This window comes from Hyaena hyaena, unplaced genomic scaffold (assembly GCF_003009895.1).
Source record: "Hyaena hyaena isolate Hyena2069 unplaced genomic scaffold, ASM300989v1 scaffold_51, whole genome shotgun sequence".
NCBI classification, from domain to species: Eukaryota; Metazoa; Chordata; class Mammalia; order Carnivora; family Hyaenidae; genus Hyaena; species Hyaena hyaena.
In genome coordinates this window covers 3208665-3227326 of record NW_024080683.1, presented here as the reverse complement: position 1 = coordinate 3227326, position 18662 = coordinate 3208665, and the positions used below count along the sequence as shown (strand labels likewise).

The 18662-nt window shown below is 46.9% G+C and overlaps 1 protein-coding gene across 1 annotated transcript in view; it reads left to right on the top strand.

Moving 5' to 3' along the window:
* Positions 1-18662, top strand: part of GLIS3 (GLIS family zinc finger 3) — a 443619-nt gene that overhangs the window by 137087 nt on the left and 287870 nt on the right. Inside the window, exons 3-4 of the mRNA XM_039230793.1 lie at positions 9019-9226; positions 16733-17816. Coding sequence (XP_039086724.1) covers positions 9019-9226; positions 16733-17816 — 1292 coding nt within the window. The remainder of the gene's footprint in view (positions 1-9018; positions 9227-16732; positions 17817-18662) is intronic.

Below are 18662 nucleotides of genomic sequence, written 5' to 3'. Positions count from 1 at the left end.
TCCAGACAGGGAGGGGTCTCACCAGTAGGCACCTTTATTTCCCATTCCATCTTTGCTTCCGGTAGACTTGGGGTGGGGGTGGGGATGGAAACAGCTCAGGGAGAACGTGATCTTGATTTTTGAAGAAGGCTTTGTAATCTGGTACTTCTCATAGGCCCTTCAACAACATTCTTTTTTGTTTGTTGTTTTCTTTCTAAGGTCATTGGGGGTTACTGTGTGTCTGCTTCTGCCCGACCTGTCCCAGGCCTCATCACTGCACCCTGGGATCTTAGCCACAGTCTCCTAGCTTGGCTTCTCGTCTTCAGTCTTTCCTCTGTTTGCATATGTGCCAGAAAGAGTTAGGGTGACCGTCCCCTCATAGTCCCTCGTCACCTCACAGGTGTGCCCAAATACTTACTACAGCTTTCTTGAGGGGGACAGGGGGCTGGCCTAGGAGGTCCCATATCACCTGATAATAGTTTAATAAGAATGTGAATTCCTGCGGCTTATAGAGTTCTTCCTGTGTGCTGGGCACTATTCTAAGTGTTTTGCACACATTGACTTATTAGTTCTGCGGACAGCCTTATGAAGGTAGGTACACGTACCATCCTCATTTTCCAGATTAGGAAACAGAGGCACAGAGAGTTTAAGGAGCTTGCCCAATGTCACACAGCTGGCCCTGGGATTTCCGTTCTTTGCTGCTTGGCCTTGCTGCTTCCACACCACTTTCCCTCTTCCATGTGGCCCGCCCTGCTCTTTGTGCTACCCTCGCTCCTCCAGCATCAGGAGGCTGAGACCAAGCCTAACCCCCTCCACCACGCCCCCTCCAGTTTATGCAGATGTGTTTCTTGTTTGGACCCTTTATGCACTCAGCATGATGGCAACCAGTTTAAGATGGCGTGTTTCCTAATTATTTCACGCATTGGTTACAACTCTCTCCAGCTGGTCAGATGCTCTGTGAGGGGTAAACCCACACTAGGACTCCATTCGTGCGGCACGGCCCCAAGCCCACAGATAGCGCTTAATAAATGCGACCTGCCCGGGAACACAGAGGCAGATTCCTCCCATTAAAGTCTGCACCCTCCCTGCTTTGCCCCCAGGCTTTCACTGTTTATGGAAGTCCTCTCTTCATAGAGTCAGTATAATTGTTTCATCTTGAACTCTATTTTCACAGATTACTCCCATGGTCAAAGCCCGTTACATTAGATCGTAGGCAAGAACCGTCTCGCTCCTCTGCGGACCCGCCCTCCCTGGAGTATGGGCTGTAGCGCGGCTTGGGGACGCGGGAAATAAACACCTGATCCCTGCGCAGTACATTCCCAAACTGTGCCTGCGCCGGTATTTCTATCTTTCAGAGTAATCATTTGCTTATTTAACAAATATATCTCCTTTCTTCCCATGGGGTTGTGAGAAAATTTGTCGAGGGAAAAGCAGTAAAATGTGCTTACATTTCCTCTTTGGTTTTCTAGGCTAATTGTTGGTGAACTTTATTTAACACTCTTGCTAAAGTCAGAGTCTCTGCGGAGCATAGCAGCTTTCAGTTAACTTGGCAAATCATTACAAGGGAGAACAGAGGGTCAGCATAAGCACTCTGTACTAATTAGTTGATAATTGATGTACAATAGCTGACTGATGGGACTTTAGAATATAAACTTGGGGAATGTTGTTTAACGTATCTTTACATCTTTATGAGGTGGTTCGGAGCTGTGTATTCATAACGTCTTATCAGGAGTGCCTGGGGGTGGGGAGCAAGACCGAGGCTTTGTGTCTAGGAATCCAGGCCACTGAGTGGTGCAGAAAGGAATATGATAGTTTTTAATCTCTCGGGGTATAAATACGATCCCATTTAATGCAGGGATCAAATGCAGTGAGTAATGCTAGTGATTCCGTAGTTGGGGGCCGACATTCCTGAATGCTGACAAAGAGTGTTGGTGTGAAAGTTATATTCTTTGTGGGGTAAGCTGGGTAGATACCAGCTGCCCGCCTGAGGGTGGGGTGGTGGAGAAACGCCTGCCCTCGTGGGAATCCTTGTTAATCTGGATGCAGGTTTGGCCTGTTTGTTGGGTGGGATGAAGTACCTCAGTCGGGAGCGGAGCTCCCCAAAATAGTCTTTAGGTGGTTCCCACCTCCTTTTTAAACTCCATCTCCTGAATCTTTGTCAACCAATTCTGAAAGCCTCCTCCTTACTCTTGCTTCCATGAGCGGCGCCTTCTTACTTCCGTCGTTGACCAGCGTGTGGGCGGCTTCTGGTTCATGGGTGCCTCCAGCTTTGTCCCTGAGGCCCCCCCCCCCCGCCCCTCCATGACTCTCGGGCAGACCAGGCTTCCAGGGGGCGCGCCACCACCACGGCACCGGGTCCAGGTGCCTGTCGGCTGGCCGATTGCACCAGTATCTTCTGGCCTCCTTGGTTGGAGGGGGAGCCTGTGAATCTGCGATTCTGAAGAGCTTCCCCAGGAACCATGATATGCAGCTGGGTTTGGAGCCGTTGGTGAATACGTACTGGCCAGTTGTTCGAGCAGTTTCTGCCGGTGACAGAGCAGTCCCGAGTCCGTCTCCTCCCGTTGTCCTGCTCAGACAGAGCCTCCTCCTACAGGCAGCCCTGCCTCCTTCCGTTCGCCCCAGTGCCTGCCGTGCCCGCTCCTGCTGTTTCCATGACTACGCTTGAGTGACCCCTGGTCTGTGGGCTCGCCCTTCCCATTATTTGCTCCTCTGGGATTTTTATTATGTTCATGTGCATTTTTAAAAGCTGTAAAAGTAAAGGGTCTGTAATAGATACGTTTAACTTCGTCATATGAGGGTTTTCCAAAGCTCTTTGACTGTGGATCTCTCCATGACCTTGCTGTATTTGTTACCATTGAATACCCTTGGGCTTTCCTGAAGACCTTTGGGAAATGCCTTCGTGGTTAAAATTACTCTTCTTCGATGAATTGTCTGACACACAAAGAGCTCTCCCTCCTCTGAACCTCCTGTCTCTGAAATTCAGCTTCCTACTTAATCCTACCCAGTCCAGTCTCATTATCTGATTGTTCCCAGGTGAGACCGTCTTGTCTGGACAGATGGAAAGCTCCGTGGAGGCGGGACTCTACGTCCAGTATTCCTTGCGTCCCGTAGGGTTTCGTGCAGTTTTGACAATTCGTAACATTTGCTAGCTTCAGATGCATTGCCCCTGAGTAGAAAGCCAGTTATGTGGTTCTGATTCTCATCATTTGGTGGTGGTCGCCCTTTACCCACGCCTCGTTGTATTAGGGCTCGTGCACTACGTGTCACATATAAGCTCTACATTGTCACTACACTGCATGGCAAGTGAAGTATGCTTTCTATGCAGGCATTTCTTATTTCCAGTTTTCAGGAGGAGTGTGAATGAAAGAAGTCTGGGCCCATCCACAGCAGGAGGAGCCTACTGTGTTGGAAAGGGGGGTGCCAGTCTGTGGTCTTTGTCTCTCCCCAGAGGAGAGGTTCTAAAAACGATATCAGAGAGACAAGTTCTTTAATAAATACAGTATACTTATGAAGTGCCAAGCCCTAAATATATGACCTGTTGTAGATATTTTAATCCTTAAAACAACTCAGTGAGGTGTGTACTCGTATTAGTCCCATTTTAGAGATCAGGACAGTGAGGCACAGAGAGGTTAAATAAGTTGTCTAAGGTCACACAGGCAGTCCATGGTGGAGCTGGGGTGCTCACCATACTAACTGTTGTGCTTCGTGCTATTAATTGGCACATGTTGTTTTTTTTTTCCTCCATTTTTCCACTTTTTTGGTCTGCCTTCAGGGCCCTGATATGCAGTGATTTACTAACCTACCTCAGCATGAGTTTCAAAACCTTTCCTTGAAATGCATGATCCTGGATTGGAAAACAGTTGCTCTGAAGGGTATTATTGGGATAATTGGTTATATTTGAATATAAATGATAAATTTCATGGTAATATTATGTCATTGCCAACTGTCTTGAATTTGATGATTATGCTGTGGTTTTGTGTATTTAGGGGTGAAGGACAAAATCTATAACTTGTTTTTAAATGGCTCAACAAATTAATAATAATAACAGTTTACATAGAGAGCTGGTGGATAAAGCAGTAAATACAGTTTATCAGTAGACAAAACAGTTTATTGTACTCTTGCAACTTTTCTATGATTTTGAAATGTTGTAAAGTGAAAGGCTGGGAAGGAAACCCTGATCCCTAGAGATGGGAAGGCACATAGTAATACATACTTACCCCTTTACTGCCCCCATTTTAGGGAATAGGACATTGAAGCCCAGAGACATTAGATACTTGCCCCGTGTCACACAGCCACTGGGTTGGGGAGGCAAGACTCAGATCCTGATGTCTATTACTATTTCTGTTTCCGTAACACCCCAACACCCTGCATTTACGTTAGGTTGAACCATATAGAAATTGTCTACATTTGATAGTGTTTGACCTATAAAGAGAGACATTTCATATGATCCAGCCTAGAAGCAGGGATCACCTCTTCCATAAGGGATAGTTGGTTGGGTATTCGTCTCTGTAGCCAGAATGAGGGCTTCATGGAGGCCAACCCTCTGTCCATCATTCTCCAAGAGCTCCCTGGCTTAGGCAGTCAGTAAGCGTCAGTCAAAGGAACAATAACAACCAAAACCACCGTGGGTACCTCCCCCTAAGACCCTCCCACATATGTGCTGTTTCCATCCCCCTCCATAGCTCAGTCATTTCTAGAGGACCCAGTGAGTAAACCTAAATCCTTCTGAGGGATGTAGCCTCAGCAGGGGTAATTGCGACACAATCAACTGTTGGACTTCAAGAGAACCCTTCAACTAACAAAGATGTTAATTAAAAACATGGCCCTGCGCAGATGACTTCTCAGTTCCGAGACTCAAAAATGCAGTACTTCTGCACTCCCCAGCAGCACGCAGTGATTTTGGCTAGAAGGCATGCAGTATTCAGAATGCCATCTACTCGGATCCTTCCTTGAGCAGTAAACACATTTTTTAAGAAACATCATGCAGTCTCTAAAAATAAGCAGTATTTCAAAAACGAAAACCAGCACACAAGGAGTTGGCACATCTGGGAGACAGAAAGTTGTGTGGTTTGTTTTCAGGGAGTGACAAGCCAAGGAACATTCAAACTTGGCCAGTTGCAAACTTCTCTTCTATCTGCAGTGACACCTGGTTTTTAAAAAGTTGGCTCCAGCCTCAAAGCAGAGAGAATATTGGAAGTGGGTAGAGAATTAAATAGCGTCATTAACTATCTTGTTTCACTCAAGGAATTAGAAGGAAGCACTTTCTTCTTCAAGAAAGAGAATGGAACAAAAAAAGCAGTGTGAGGCATGAACAATAATAGCAGTAGTGACAGTGGCAGGTGACGTCCACTGACTCCCTACTATGTGCTGGAAAATGTGCGTCACCGGTGCTAGATGCACTGCAACCCTGTGAGGTAGTGCTGTTTTTATTCCTGTTGTACAGATGAGAAGACATAGGGATAAGGCACACAAATGCTATAGCCATGGCCCGAGTCACATGACCAGCAGGGGTGGAGAAGGATGATCCCAAGTCTGGCTGGCTCCAGAGCCCACCCCAGGGCACAGTGTGGTTCTGAGCAGTCTGGGGATGGTCATTCCATTGGGCACCCTGAAAACAACATTAGAGTTGGATGGTTGCATTGAGCGCTGTGGGTCTTGGTCCAAGTATTACTTGCCTCCACGCGTGAGAGTGTTTCCAGAACATTCTCACAGCTGTGCCACAAACATGACCTGTTTCCGATACACTTCTGTTCACCCTCATGCTTTCAGAAGCTGTCATTCCTCTGTGGTTAGATGAGGTCCAAGGTGCCCAGTGAACTTGGGAGAAGAAGGTGGTGTAGTAACAATGATGGGGACACTGGGACACTGGGAAAGGGAGGTATTACAGAGTGGGCAGATGGTCTGAACGTGTGAAGCCAGGGTAGAGCATTACAAAGGCAGCCTTGACCGGTGTAGAATTCTGTTGACTTAATTATAATTCTGATTCCCACTGGCTTCATCTTCGACTCAGATCTAGTTGGCAGTACTGTGGAGAAGCATCAAAGGGATTGACTTAGTTGGAGTTTGTTTTTGAAAACCAGGAGGGTTTCAGTGGAAATAATGTGTGAGTATTTAATATTCATGTGCAACTGTCTTTTATTTTCATTCATTCATCAAAATTTTTATTCATTGAGGTGTAATTGACATGTAACACTATATTAGTTTCAGGTGTGCCTCACAGTGATTCAGTATTTACACACACCGTGAAATGATCCCCTTAGGAAGTCCAGTTACCATCCGCACGTAGTTACACACATTCTTTTTCTTTTGTTTTTTTCCTTGTGATGAGGGCCTTTAAGACTTACCCCTTAATAGCTTTCAAATATGCACTGCAGTGTTCTTAACATGCTGCATGTTGTCACCATGTTGTACATGACATGCCCGTGACCTACTTATTTTATCGCTGGAACTGTACGTCCCCTTCACTGCCCCTGCCCCAGAACCACTACCCTGTTCCCCGTATCCACCTTCCTTCCTTCCTTCTTAACTTCGGTGACAGACTTCGGTATGGACAACTACTGTTGTCCAGGCCCTTCACTAGGTGTCGCGGAAGCAGAACTGCCTCACACAAGGTCTTTGTCTTTAAAAAGCCATGAGATATAAAAGAGGAGGAGGTGACAGGCATGTAAACATTACAGTTTCCGAAAGGTGCTGAGGCAGGTGTGTTATGAGAGGTGGCGGGGGAAGGAAAAGAAGAATTGGTCGCATCTGCCCAATGGACAGTGGGGGAGTCAGAGGGAGAGAGGAGGTGACCTTTGAGTTGAGGTGGTGAAGATGGAGAGGCGCTCCCTAGGTAGATGAGTTAGCGGAAGGGTGTGCCAGGCAGAGAGGGGAGCATGAACAAGACAAGGGTGAAATGAAAGTTTTTCAGCGATCATATTCATATTCATTGGTTCTAAGGTGTACGTATTTCCACATCTGAATATCTCTGAAGTCTCGATACCATGCAGTAGTTTCTCTGGCAGTGTGTTCTTACCTCCTATAGAAGAATACTATGCCTTAAAATATATGGCGTCTTGGCTTTGATGAAAGAACATATCAACATCCTTTGTCTTCAGGTAGTATTTCTTGGTTGTGCTGTTCCACCTGTTAATATGTCTCTGTTTTAAAGGTAGGTATTAGTACCTTTTTATTGAGAAGGAATCAGACACTGTATGACATTGAATTTGACCGAATACCTGACATCTGATGTTGCTTTTAGTAACAGTGGTTCATAGTGATGGAACCTGGGGAGACATTTCAAGTGTCTTAACGCACTGGGCTAGGCCACGAACCATCCCATTGCCTCTTTCCAAGGTAAAAAGAGAGTTTGAAAAGCAAATGGCACATAGCCTGTTGGAAATTATAAAGATACTAAGTTTATGATCATTGCATGAAAACATATCCACTACTTTTGGTGTCAAGATGGGGACCTGAGGGCACAGTGTTCTACAAGTTACGAAAGTAGAGAGACTATCTATGATTGGTCTCTCAAGGCACAAGAAGATATATCAGGTATAAGCAGCAGTGGATGAGGTAGAGAGAAAGGGTCTGGTTTATGTGTCTGAAAAAAAAAAAATCACAGAAATTTCTGTTGGCGCTAATGGTCTTGGCAGATATCCAAGGAGAAAACTAAGCATCCAGTACCAAAACTTAAGCTCACAGGTGCCATGAAAATACACCATACTGGAATCCGTTTCTGCTTGGTCATGAAATCCCTGTGTGGCCTTTGAGCAAGCGAATTACCACTGGGATTTCCCAGAGGGCTGGACTAAAAACAGACTCCTGCCAGCTAAAAACACTGTGATTCTGTGAGCATTTTTGAGATGCGGTTTCATTGATGAGAGTATGGTTGTTGCCCCGAGGTCTTGTTTATCCTTTAGTTTTGTGGGCTCTTAGAAGAGAATGTTACAAAAGATGACAAAGTCATTTTCTGGCTGTTGACTTAATTTCTGGAAAACGAAATAGGAAATGATGTCCCTTAGGCTAAGGAAAGTTACCATAATGATTTTCTACTTACTTTGATCCCAAATAGATCAACGAGAAATACGGGGAATTTGGTGAGAAAAGTTTTAGAGTCTGATTTGTTAAAATCTGACATCATATTTATTTTTGTTTGAAATGGGAACAAAGTGTACAGTCACTGAGACTTGACCAGGTAGTTTGCAAAAAAATGTTCGAAAAAGTACATCCATGTGAAAAGAATGTCTAGAATGATCCAACCACGATTATTATTATTATTTTTATAAATGAGTCATGGTGGTGTTTGACTTTCTCCTCTGTGCTTCTCACTTTTCCATCATGACACACATTTTTGTGGGCTTCATTTTTTTTTTTCCCTCTCTCCTTGGGGTATGTCCCAAATTTTGCTGCATTTGAAGATTGTTACTAATGAAATGAGAACTCTATGTTGGATTTGGTTAGCATTCTGTTTTTAGAATGAGTGTTTTATTTACGACTCTTTTGTCCTGATACTTTTTTAAATTGGATATATGTCCAATGGCAATGCATTGGGATGAAGAAGAGAAATCAGAATTGGAAAGACACAGCCAGACTATATCCCTTCAAAGAGATGTTTTAGAAGGCCAGAACTGAAAGGAAGTAAATCAGTTAAATATGTTTTGTTCAGTAGTGTCAACTTTCCTCAATGGGTGATCCAAAACATTGGCTATTCTAGGAGAAACTTCTAGATATAAGTATTCCCATCTACTTACCACCCCAACTGTTTAGGTAAGGACATGATAGAATATGACTCTGAGTAAGGGTACTTCTACATTGAAGGAGCAACATGTAAGCCCATGTTTGTATCAGTGGTGATTTTTATTGTAGAGTTTTTATCTAGCAGTGGCTTCTTAATTAGAAATACAGAATGCTTTTGGTATCACTAATCTGAAAAATGAGCAAAAGGATGATCCAAGGACTGTCTTAAAACAGGAGTCCCAATGTAAGTGTGCACGTGTGTGTATTGACTGATTTCTGATGTAAGGGACATGAAAGCTAACCTGATTCATTTGTTTTTAGGGGCTCTTGGCTTTGGGCCTCAGTGCAAGTCCATTGGAAAAGGCAGCTGCAACAATCTAGTGGTCACCAGCAGTGCCATGATGGTTCAGCGACTGGGACCCAGTTCACCTCCAGCAAGCCAGGTCTCTACAGCACGCAACCACATCAGTCCTAGCTTACAGAGGGCAATGAATGCTGCCAACCTGAATATACCTCCTTCTGATACCAGGTCTCAAGTTACTTTTTTTTCTCTCCCTTCTTATGGTATAATCACACCCTATGAGCGTTTTCCCTTCCCTTCCTGAATGCACGCACACACACACACACACACACACACACACACTAACACACACACACACACACACACACACACACAAGCAACCCTTTGGATTTGAGCTTTGTAGGGGAATGTGTATAAAAACTAAGCATGTGTCATAATATCCTTTTAATTGGGAAGAATGGTTTAATCCCTGCTGTCTCATAGTGTGAGTGAAATGAATGCCCAGTTTGAGGCTTGGGGGCCTTCATGAGTAAAGCTGGCAACTCTGGGTGAGGCTGGGTCCTCTCGTGGCTGGAGAATCAAGATGTGCCACGTACATCTCTCTGACCTGTTCATTTTTCACTGTTTATGCTGCAGTGTCCCCAGGCTGCTTTATCCCCTGTTTTGTCCGTCCATCCGTCCACGCATCCACCCAAATATCTATTAAATACCTACCATCTGCATAGTACAACAGTTGAAGTTTAGGGAGATGGTAGAAAAAGTAAAGATAACAGTTATAATTTCAGGACTTTATGATGTGCCTGGGAAGACACCCTTTCATGGACGAATTACACAGCCTTTCACCACAGTGTCTCCTCAGGTGCCGGGATACGTGGGTCCAGTAGAGGCTGTGCATCAGGCTCCATGGGGGAGACTCGAATACGAAAGGGAAATTACCCCTTCGGACAAATTTTGTGTCTCTCAAGGCTGATATGATAAGGGACCTAAAACCAAAATCCATGCAACGCAGAAAGTCCATTTCTGCGTTTGAAATGATTGATTCCCTCTTCTGTAAGGAGCCCTTCTCAGAGACACACGATCTGAGTTTTTGCCTCTTAATCCTGGCTCTGCTGGGACTGTGACTTTGTGAAGGAACTGGACTCTCGGACCTCCGGTCCTCTTCCCGGGGGATGGAATCTTGCTGACGTGTGTCACAGTCGCGGGGCCCCTTCCTTCTCCCTGTCCTCCCCGCCCCCATGTCTTCTCCCTCTCGCCTGTCTGCACTGTCCTCCCAGCCACTACTGGAGCCTCGGAAATCATAGTTCCCGGGTCCTTGATCTCATGCCAGTTTTTTCATGAGATGGAAACTTGTTTTTCACCTGAGGATTTTTGTGATGGGGAGCGCTGCTGTCATTTTCCCATTGATGATTATGCCTCGAGGGACCCCTCATACTTGCCGAGTACTGCATGTAAAATTAACTGTACTCGCGGGATAGGTGTCACTGGGAAGCCTTCAGCTTCCTGTCTGTAGCAAGTCCAGCCCATGCCTTGAAGGCAGAGAGTCATAATTAATGGAGAAAGTGACGGTCGGCAGGGCACGGGCTGCTTCAGCCACGCACCTCATGCAGCCCCTTTCATGGGTCATTATTTCAGTGTTTTCTGGCATATTTGATTCCTTAGCATAATTTTATATCCTTAAAGGACAGCATCTTAAAGATGCATTGACATGCGTTTTTAGACTCTGTATTCTGTGAGTCCTTCTAGGGAAACAGTTCTTTGGCAGGGCGAGCAAAGATACAGGAGTTGGGTGGTGGGGTGGCTTGGCAAAGTATGGAGATTACCTTTAGCAATTTGGGAAGGTCACATTTATTTGTGATCCTTAAATTGGTTTGTGTGTTCCGTCAGAGGAGAGAAAGGGTAGGAGGCGACCATTCAACTTGAAGGCATTTTGCTGCCTAGAGATAAAGAGAAGATGGAAACAGAATCATCCTTGTGTTTTATCCATGGGGGACCTGCCCGGGGTGGGGGGGGGGTGTGCGGTGGGTGGGGAGGGGGTGAACTGTTCAGACAGAGTGACGGTGTCCTATAGAAAGCTGTACAGTTTATTGTTTTCTCCTGATTATCTGTGTAGTTGTTATTCGTGATGGAAAATACGGAAAAGCACAAGGTTCCCACCTTGTAGTGTGTCACCCCGGACCCTGCCACCCACCGGCAACCGTGGGGGGCGGGGCTTGATACACGCCTTTCCAGTTACCTGCAAACACGTCATCAGAGGCTCAGGGGTTCCTTCCCACCAAACTGATCTATAATTATCTACGTAGTGTTATAGTTACCTTTTGCTTTTTTTTTAATTAATGGAAACACTCTGTTTTGTAGTAAAAATCTTCAGCATCATATAATGGTCTCTTCCCACCCAAGATTCCACTTTATTTTTTAAAAGAAAAACTAGAATTTTTATCAGTCTCTTATTACTGAGCATTTTTAGCTGGTTCCCTTTGTTTAATATTGTAAGTAATACTTTATTGGGTCGATTCTGGAAATCTTCTGTTGCACATCTCTGGTTATTAGAATAAATTTTTAAAAAATTTTGATGTTTATTTTTATTTTTTTATTAATTTATTTCTAGGAGAGAGAGAGAGAGAGAGAGACAGCGTGAACAGGGGAGGGTTAGAGAGAGAGGGAGACACAGACTCTGAAATAGGCTCCAGGCTCTGAGCTGGCAGCACAGAGCCCGACACGGGGCTCGAACACACGAACCGCGAGATCATGACCTAAGTGAAAGTCGGATGCTTAACCGACTAAGCCACCCAGGCGCCCCAATGTTTATTTTTGATGGAGAAAGACTGTGTGTGAGTGGGGGAGGGGCAGAGAGAGAGGGAGACCCAGAATCTGAAGCAGGGGCCTGAGTTTGTGAACCGTGAGATCATGACCTGAGCCGAAGATGGACGCTTAACCGACTGAGCCACCCAGAGGCCCCAGTTGTTCGAATAAATTCTTAGAGGCAAATTGGCTGAGTTAAAGGAGATGTACAGTTTTGAGGCTTTTGATATGTAGTCCCAAATTGTACTGCAGGAAAGGTCTACCCATTGATAAACTCACCAGCAGTCTGAGAGTTCTGGCTTTCCTATTAAATACTAGGTATTATTATTTTGAAGCCTTTTGACAATCGGTGTGCAAATTGTTACTTGATATTAATTCACATTCTTTTAATTATTGTTAATATTGAGTAGCCCCCATAGATTTACTGTTTGTATTTCTTCTTTTGCCCTTCTCTGAGTACCTTTCTTCCAGAGTGCTCATTTTGGAAAATACACTCTTCTGTAGCTTCGTTGGGTTCCATTTAATCCGGGACACGCAACTTGCCCTGATGTTGGAGATTTGCCTTTGTCAGCTTCCCAGCCATTTCTGACTGGCCCTGCTTCCTGAGGAGTGCAGACTATACCTTACCTTCTTGAAGAGCCAGAAGCCATTCTTGGTCTAGGCACTGCCCGAACTCTGTAATGCAAAGCCCATTGTGTGTATTTACTCTGAAGTGACAAGTGCTGAAGGACAGCCTCCACAGTGGCTCCATTATACCGGCGTAGCAAAGGGTGGCCCGCAGGAGACACTGGGCATGGCTCGCATGGGTTTTGTACGTGTTTAGCTTTCCTAGCGCACTCACATACATTGCCATTCTACATTTTCTGATTGAATATTCATAAACCGTCTGCAAGTATTACATCTGTTTTATAGATGATGGACCCAAGACACACAAAGTCTAAATGCTTTGCCTCGTATCACTTAGCTTGTCAGTTGCAGAGTGCAGCTGTCAATCTAATAATGTTATTCTAGGTGTCAAAAGGCACCACATTTTTTTTTTTTTTGTCCCATAAACTGGAGATACTTGGAGGTGATTTCTGGTGGTGGAGTTTCTTAGGGTTTCCTTTTGGGTTGGAATATGTCCACAAAGCTCAGAGGAGGCCAAGGGGATTGAGGATGTACTCTGGGCTCTCGGTAAGTTCTAGCACTTCCTGAGTACTGTCTTCAGATGCAGTGCTAATTCTTCTGGGGGATTTGTCCATGCACACAGACGAGAACTTAGAGCTAGACTAGGACTAGTCTTTACCATGACATACATAATATATATTCTCTTGAGGATCACTTCGAAGAAGGCACTGTGATCTGTAAGTTAGTATTTCTTTTGAACTTGGCATTGAACCAAGCTATCCAACTGGGCCATCACGCCCCTTATGGTGCCATGAGGGTTACTAAGCTCTTGCATCACCAGCCACCCTAACCTGTTTCATGGAGTTTCTCATATTGGTTTGATATTGTTTGAGCTGTATCTCTTTCCTCTAGAGCTCCAAATTAACCAGTCACCAGCAGTAATATCCTTAGGAGCAGATGAACATAAGGAAATGGAGATTGTCTTGTTTGGTGATAGAGCCACAGCTCTTTGTCAGTTTCTTCCCCGTGGGCCAGGTGTGCCCAGCAGCAGAGGCTGTGAGAGAGAATCCTTGGGAACTCTTCACAGTCATTTAGCACTTTGTTGCAGAAGGAGAACAGAAAGTGTGGGTTCTAATCCTGGCTTGTATGCCTTTAAGCCTGTTAAACCAGGTCTGTTAGGCAGAACATTCTCGACCACACTTGGGGTATGACGTGGAGAAAAGAGGGACATATGTGATCTGGCTAGGTGACTGCCTATCCAAGGCTACTTCATTTGTACTTCTATAAGGAATTGCTGTGTATGTTTGTTTGTTGGGTATCAGTGGGAGGAATTTCACAGAACCTCAGTTTTATTCCCTGTAAGATAGAGGTTATTTTAAAAATCCAGTTTACTCACCTCACAGGCTGTATCACTTGTGATTATGTGCAGGGAAAATGCTTTGTAAGCTATAAATGATGGTTACTTATATCATCATATTGATTATTCACCTTCTTAATCAACAGTGTTTTGAAAAGTTACTATAGGGGCACCTGGGTGGCTCAGTCGGTTAAGCGTCTGACTTTGGCTCAGGTCATGATCTCGTGGTCTGTGAGTTCAATCCCCGCATCAGGCTCTGTGCTGACAGCTCAGAGCCCGGAGCCTGCTTTGGATTCTGTGTATCCATCTCTCTCTGCTCCTCCCCTGCTCTCTCTCTCTGTCTTTCTCAAAAATAAACATCAAAAAATTTTTAAATAAAATTTTAAAAGTATAAAAAGAAAATGTAATACGTATCTCATACTCTGGTGGGTACCAGGGAAATAAAAATGATCCCTTCTGTGGAAGGGCTTTGGATCTGACTGAGAAAGATAACATCCGCAGATGTCTACGGGGTGGGGGTGAGGGGGCTACATTTAAGGCACAGTACGGACAGTATACAACTTCTTTCAGAAAGAGGTCTCTTCTGAGAGAGAACTAGTGTGTTTGGGAGAAGTTTCATGGATTAGAACTTTGAATGATGGAAAGAGCTGGCTAATTGCACACGAGGCAGATTAGTGGCCAGGCAAAGCTCATTTGTTGGAAGTTCTGTTCGTAGTAGGTGTTTGAGATCGAAGAGCGAGTTCTCTGTTCATATTATTGCCATAGTGAAGAGAATATAGAATTTGCTTTCTGCAAAGTTTATGGTAACTTTCTTGGGAAACTGAGATGTCCACCGAGTTAAGGGACTTGTCGGCATCGGGTTACGGTCAGATTTAAATCATGCCGTAATTAGGTGTCATTTGGGAAAAGTAAGAAAATAGCTCTTGACAATGGAGTAAATGAACATATCTCACTGCAGGCTGCCCTCAAACTAAATAACATAATTTCACATGGAAAGTATATGCAGGTGAGTCAAAGGCTTTCTGCCCAATATTCACTGCTTAAAAATGCTGTGTATGACAGTGACCAGGCAAATGTGCCATTTGAGACTGTTCCTTAAAGCTTCTCAACCTCAGGGTGTAAAGCAAAGTCAGTTGTCTTTGCCTCATATATGACACGACTCGTGATTGGGCTTGGGTCAGAAATCCCTGAATCTCTCTGGGAAAGGAACCAAAAGGCCTTTGACATCCAATCACCAGGAAGGAGCCTTCAGCTGATTTCTGCAAGGAGGGCTCTCATGGGGCAGGTGTGTGTGGGGGTGGGGGGGGTGGGGGGGTAGTAATTGAAAATGTCCGCAGGGAATTAAAAATACCTAGATGGTTCAGAAACTACTTTGGGGTTTGCAAAAGGACTTCAGCCCGAATATAAGAATGGGGATGGTGAAAAAAAAAAATCTGTGTCAAGGGCAACTGGACATAAATTCCTGCTGTGTTTGTCATTGGTAAACATTACTTCACCCGATGGAAACATCACATCGATAACGGTGTTATCTATCACCTTATACTGTGCATTTGAGAGTCGAGATGTTTTCTTGCTGATATCTCACGCTTATAGGAAACAGTGTTCCTGGCTTCCGTTTAGTGAGAAGGAGCTAGAGGAACAGATGGGATGAGAATGCTTCTCCTTTCCCTCGGCTCCTCTGCTACAGGTTGCGGTGCCGCAGCTGGAAGTAGTAAACGGGTTCGTTCTGGGAAGAGGACACCCTGTTTAGTATCTTGTTTTGGTTAATTCTTTTTTTTTTTAATTGTCAGAAGAAAGATCTCTGTAGAAAGCCAGTGCAGTTCCATAGGAATGAGCCAGGTTTTCCTGACAGATACCACATCTGCATCGGGAAATGCAGTGAGTGATAGCTAGCCTCTTTGTGACGAATTTACGTCCAAGAGATGGAAATTTCCTTTCAACGATTTTTAAGGCAGCGATGTCCCAGTAAAGTGAAATGAATTTTCAAGTGGCCAGACTACGTTGCAAGCAATTTTGAGATGCAGGTAAAGACTGACCTGTGGGGCATGTTCTGTAAAGGGTAAGAAGGACAAGAGAGAGACTGCTGCAGACTCAGACTCCTACCTGCGTAAGATCTGCTCTCGGTCCGCGGCTGCTCTAATTAAGTACAGGAATTCGTGGAAAACCCCAGACGAGCAAGCATCATTAAACCCTGCACGGCCCAAGTGCATAGTTCCAAATACGACTTGATTTTTCAGGCTGTCATTCCCTTGTATAATGTAGCTGTCTTTTGTATATTTTCATTTCCTGGGTTGACTTGATGTTGTCCCTGAGTGCTAATTGAGCGAGTTGCTGTCTCTTAAAGAAATCTTTAGAATTCCTTATCAACTGTGAAACTAGTATTGGGTCCCCTGGATGACCATTTGACTTTGAGGATTCACTTTTTCCGTTTCTCCCTCCCCCCGCCCCCCCCGCCGAAATTAAGCATGGGTTTCTGCTTTACTCAACTGAATAGATTTTGCTCAAAGGCTGAAACTCTGTTGAGATTTGTATCCCCCTGCAATGTCTAGCTGTAGTGTGCTGTACACAGTACGTGCTTAATAAATACTTGCTTGTTTGGTTTGCCATGAAAGGCATCAATAATTATTCCCAGGTCTCTAAATTTTTCCCCTGACATTAAAAAAAGATATTTAAAAATAAAGCAAGGACTATTTATTATCATTAAAGTATTAAGATTATTTATAACAGTAGATCTTTTGTTTTATGATTCCAGTGGGCATTAGCCACTATTGTTCTTCTTGGTAAAATGTTATTTACCTGGAACTAAAAGCCTCGGGTTTTATCTCAGCCAAAGAATGTGTGTTTAGCCGAGAATGTAATTAGGGGAAATACTTAAGGGATTGTCAATGCAGTGTTCTTTTAGCTCTTAGGCAATCCATATCCTGCTAAAATGTTTGTCTTTTTTTCCCCCCCCCTTCTGGCTGCCGTTCCAGGTCCCTTATTTCTCGTGAGTCTTTGGCGTCCACGACTTTGAGTCTGACGGAAGGCCAGCCAGCCTTGAGCGTGAAGCAAGAGTGGCCTCCGGGCTACGGGGCGGGCCCGTCGCTGCCCTCCAGCCACGGCCCCCAGAACGGCATCGAGCTCGGGGACCTGCTTGGCCTTCCCCCGGGGACAGCCATGTCCGGCAACAGTGTGTCGAGCTCGTTGCCGTCCTACCTTTTCGGCGTGGACAGCGGCCCCTCTCCCCACCCGAGCCCCCGCCCCTCGTCCGCCAGGGCGCACTCGGCCCGCTCCAAGAAGAGGGCGCTGTCCCTGTCCCCGCTGTCCGACGGCATCGGCATAGACTTCAACACCATCATCCGCACCTCGCCCACGTCGCTGGTCGCCTACATCAACGGCTCCAGGGCTTCCCCGGCCAACACGTCGCCGCAGCCCGAGGTCTACGGGCACTTCCTCGGCGTGCGCGGCAGCTGCATCCCCCCGCCGGGCCAGAAGGGCGTGCGCGCGGTGGGCTGCGGCCGCGGCGACCCGGCGCCCCCCGCCTACGGCGACGACGGCGCGCTCGAGTGCGAGCGCATGCAGCGGCTGGAGCACGGCGCGCCGCCGCCCGGCCTCGCCAGCGCCGCGGTCGTGCCGCGCGGCCTGCCCGAGCCTGCCGGCCTGCTCAAGACCGAGCGCCTGGATGACTTCCCGGGGGGCGCCCTGGACCTGCCCCCGCTGCCGCCCGCGCCCCAGGGCCCCCCGCCGCCCTACCACGCCCACCCGCACCTGCACCCCCAGGACCTGGGCGCCCGCGCCCCGCCGCTGGCCCTGCCGCAGGCCGCGCTGGACGACGACGGGGAGCTGGACGACGCCGGGGCCAAACACGGCTGTCGCTGGATCGACTGCAGCGCCCTGTACGAGCAGCAGGAGGAGCTGGTGCGTCACATCGAGAAGGTCCACATTGACCAGCGCAAAGGGGAAGACTTCACGTGCTTCTGGGCGGGCTGTCCTCGCAGGTACAAGCCGTTCAACGCCCGGTACAAACTGCTCATCCACATGCGAGTCCACTCCGGGGAGAAGCCCAACAAGTGCACGGTGAGTGAGGCGCCTCAGGGCGCGGGGAGTCATCGCGGGCGCCCCCAAGGGCGCGGGGAGTCATCGCAGGTGCCTCAAGGGCGCGGGGAGTCATCATAGGTGCCTCAAGGGCGCGGGGAGTCATCGCAGGCGCCCCCAAGGGCGCGGGGAGTCATCGCAGGTGCCTCAAGGGCGCGGGGAGTCATCGCAGGCGCCCCCAAGGGCGCGGGGAGTCATCGCAGGTGCCTCAAGGGCGCGGGGAGTCATCGCAGGCGCCCCCAAGGGCGCGGGGAGTCATCGCAGGTGCCTCAAGGGCGCGGGGAGTCATCGCAGGTGCCCCCAAGGGCGCGGGGAGTCATCGCAGGCGCCCCAAGGGCGCAGGGAGTCATCGCAGGTGCCTGGGCCTTTTCCAGACTCGGCCACCAGTCAGGGCTCCTTCTCCGGCCGCTCTTTCGGAATTCGGGTACACGGGGGTCTAGGGATCCATGAAAGTCGACTGCAGCCCTAGGACAGGACAGATTTCTTTAATGGTTAGTGGCGGTGCTATCTCTCCACGTCTCGGTTCTCTTCTGCACACCTAAGGTGATCGCGTGATGCCAGGAGGAGGTGGCTGTCCTTGGCGCCGTCCAGAATCTTGGAAAACCCCTGCCTGCCAGGCACCCGCTTGGAGTTGCTGAGATATGCAGGGCAGAGGAGCGCACGCTGCCTACCGGCGGGGTTCAGCTGTTTTCCAAAGCAAATAGTCCGTGATCTTCCCTTCCCTCCAGTAACTGGGCGAGCATCGGGGTTGGAGGAGGGGTAGTTCCGACATTTGGAAAGGAGCTCACACTTAGCACCTTGGCTAGGAGAGATGTTACCGTGTACACC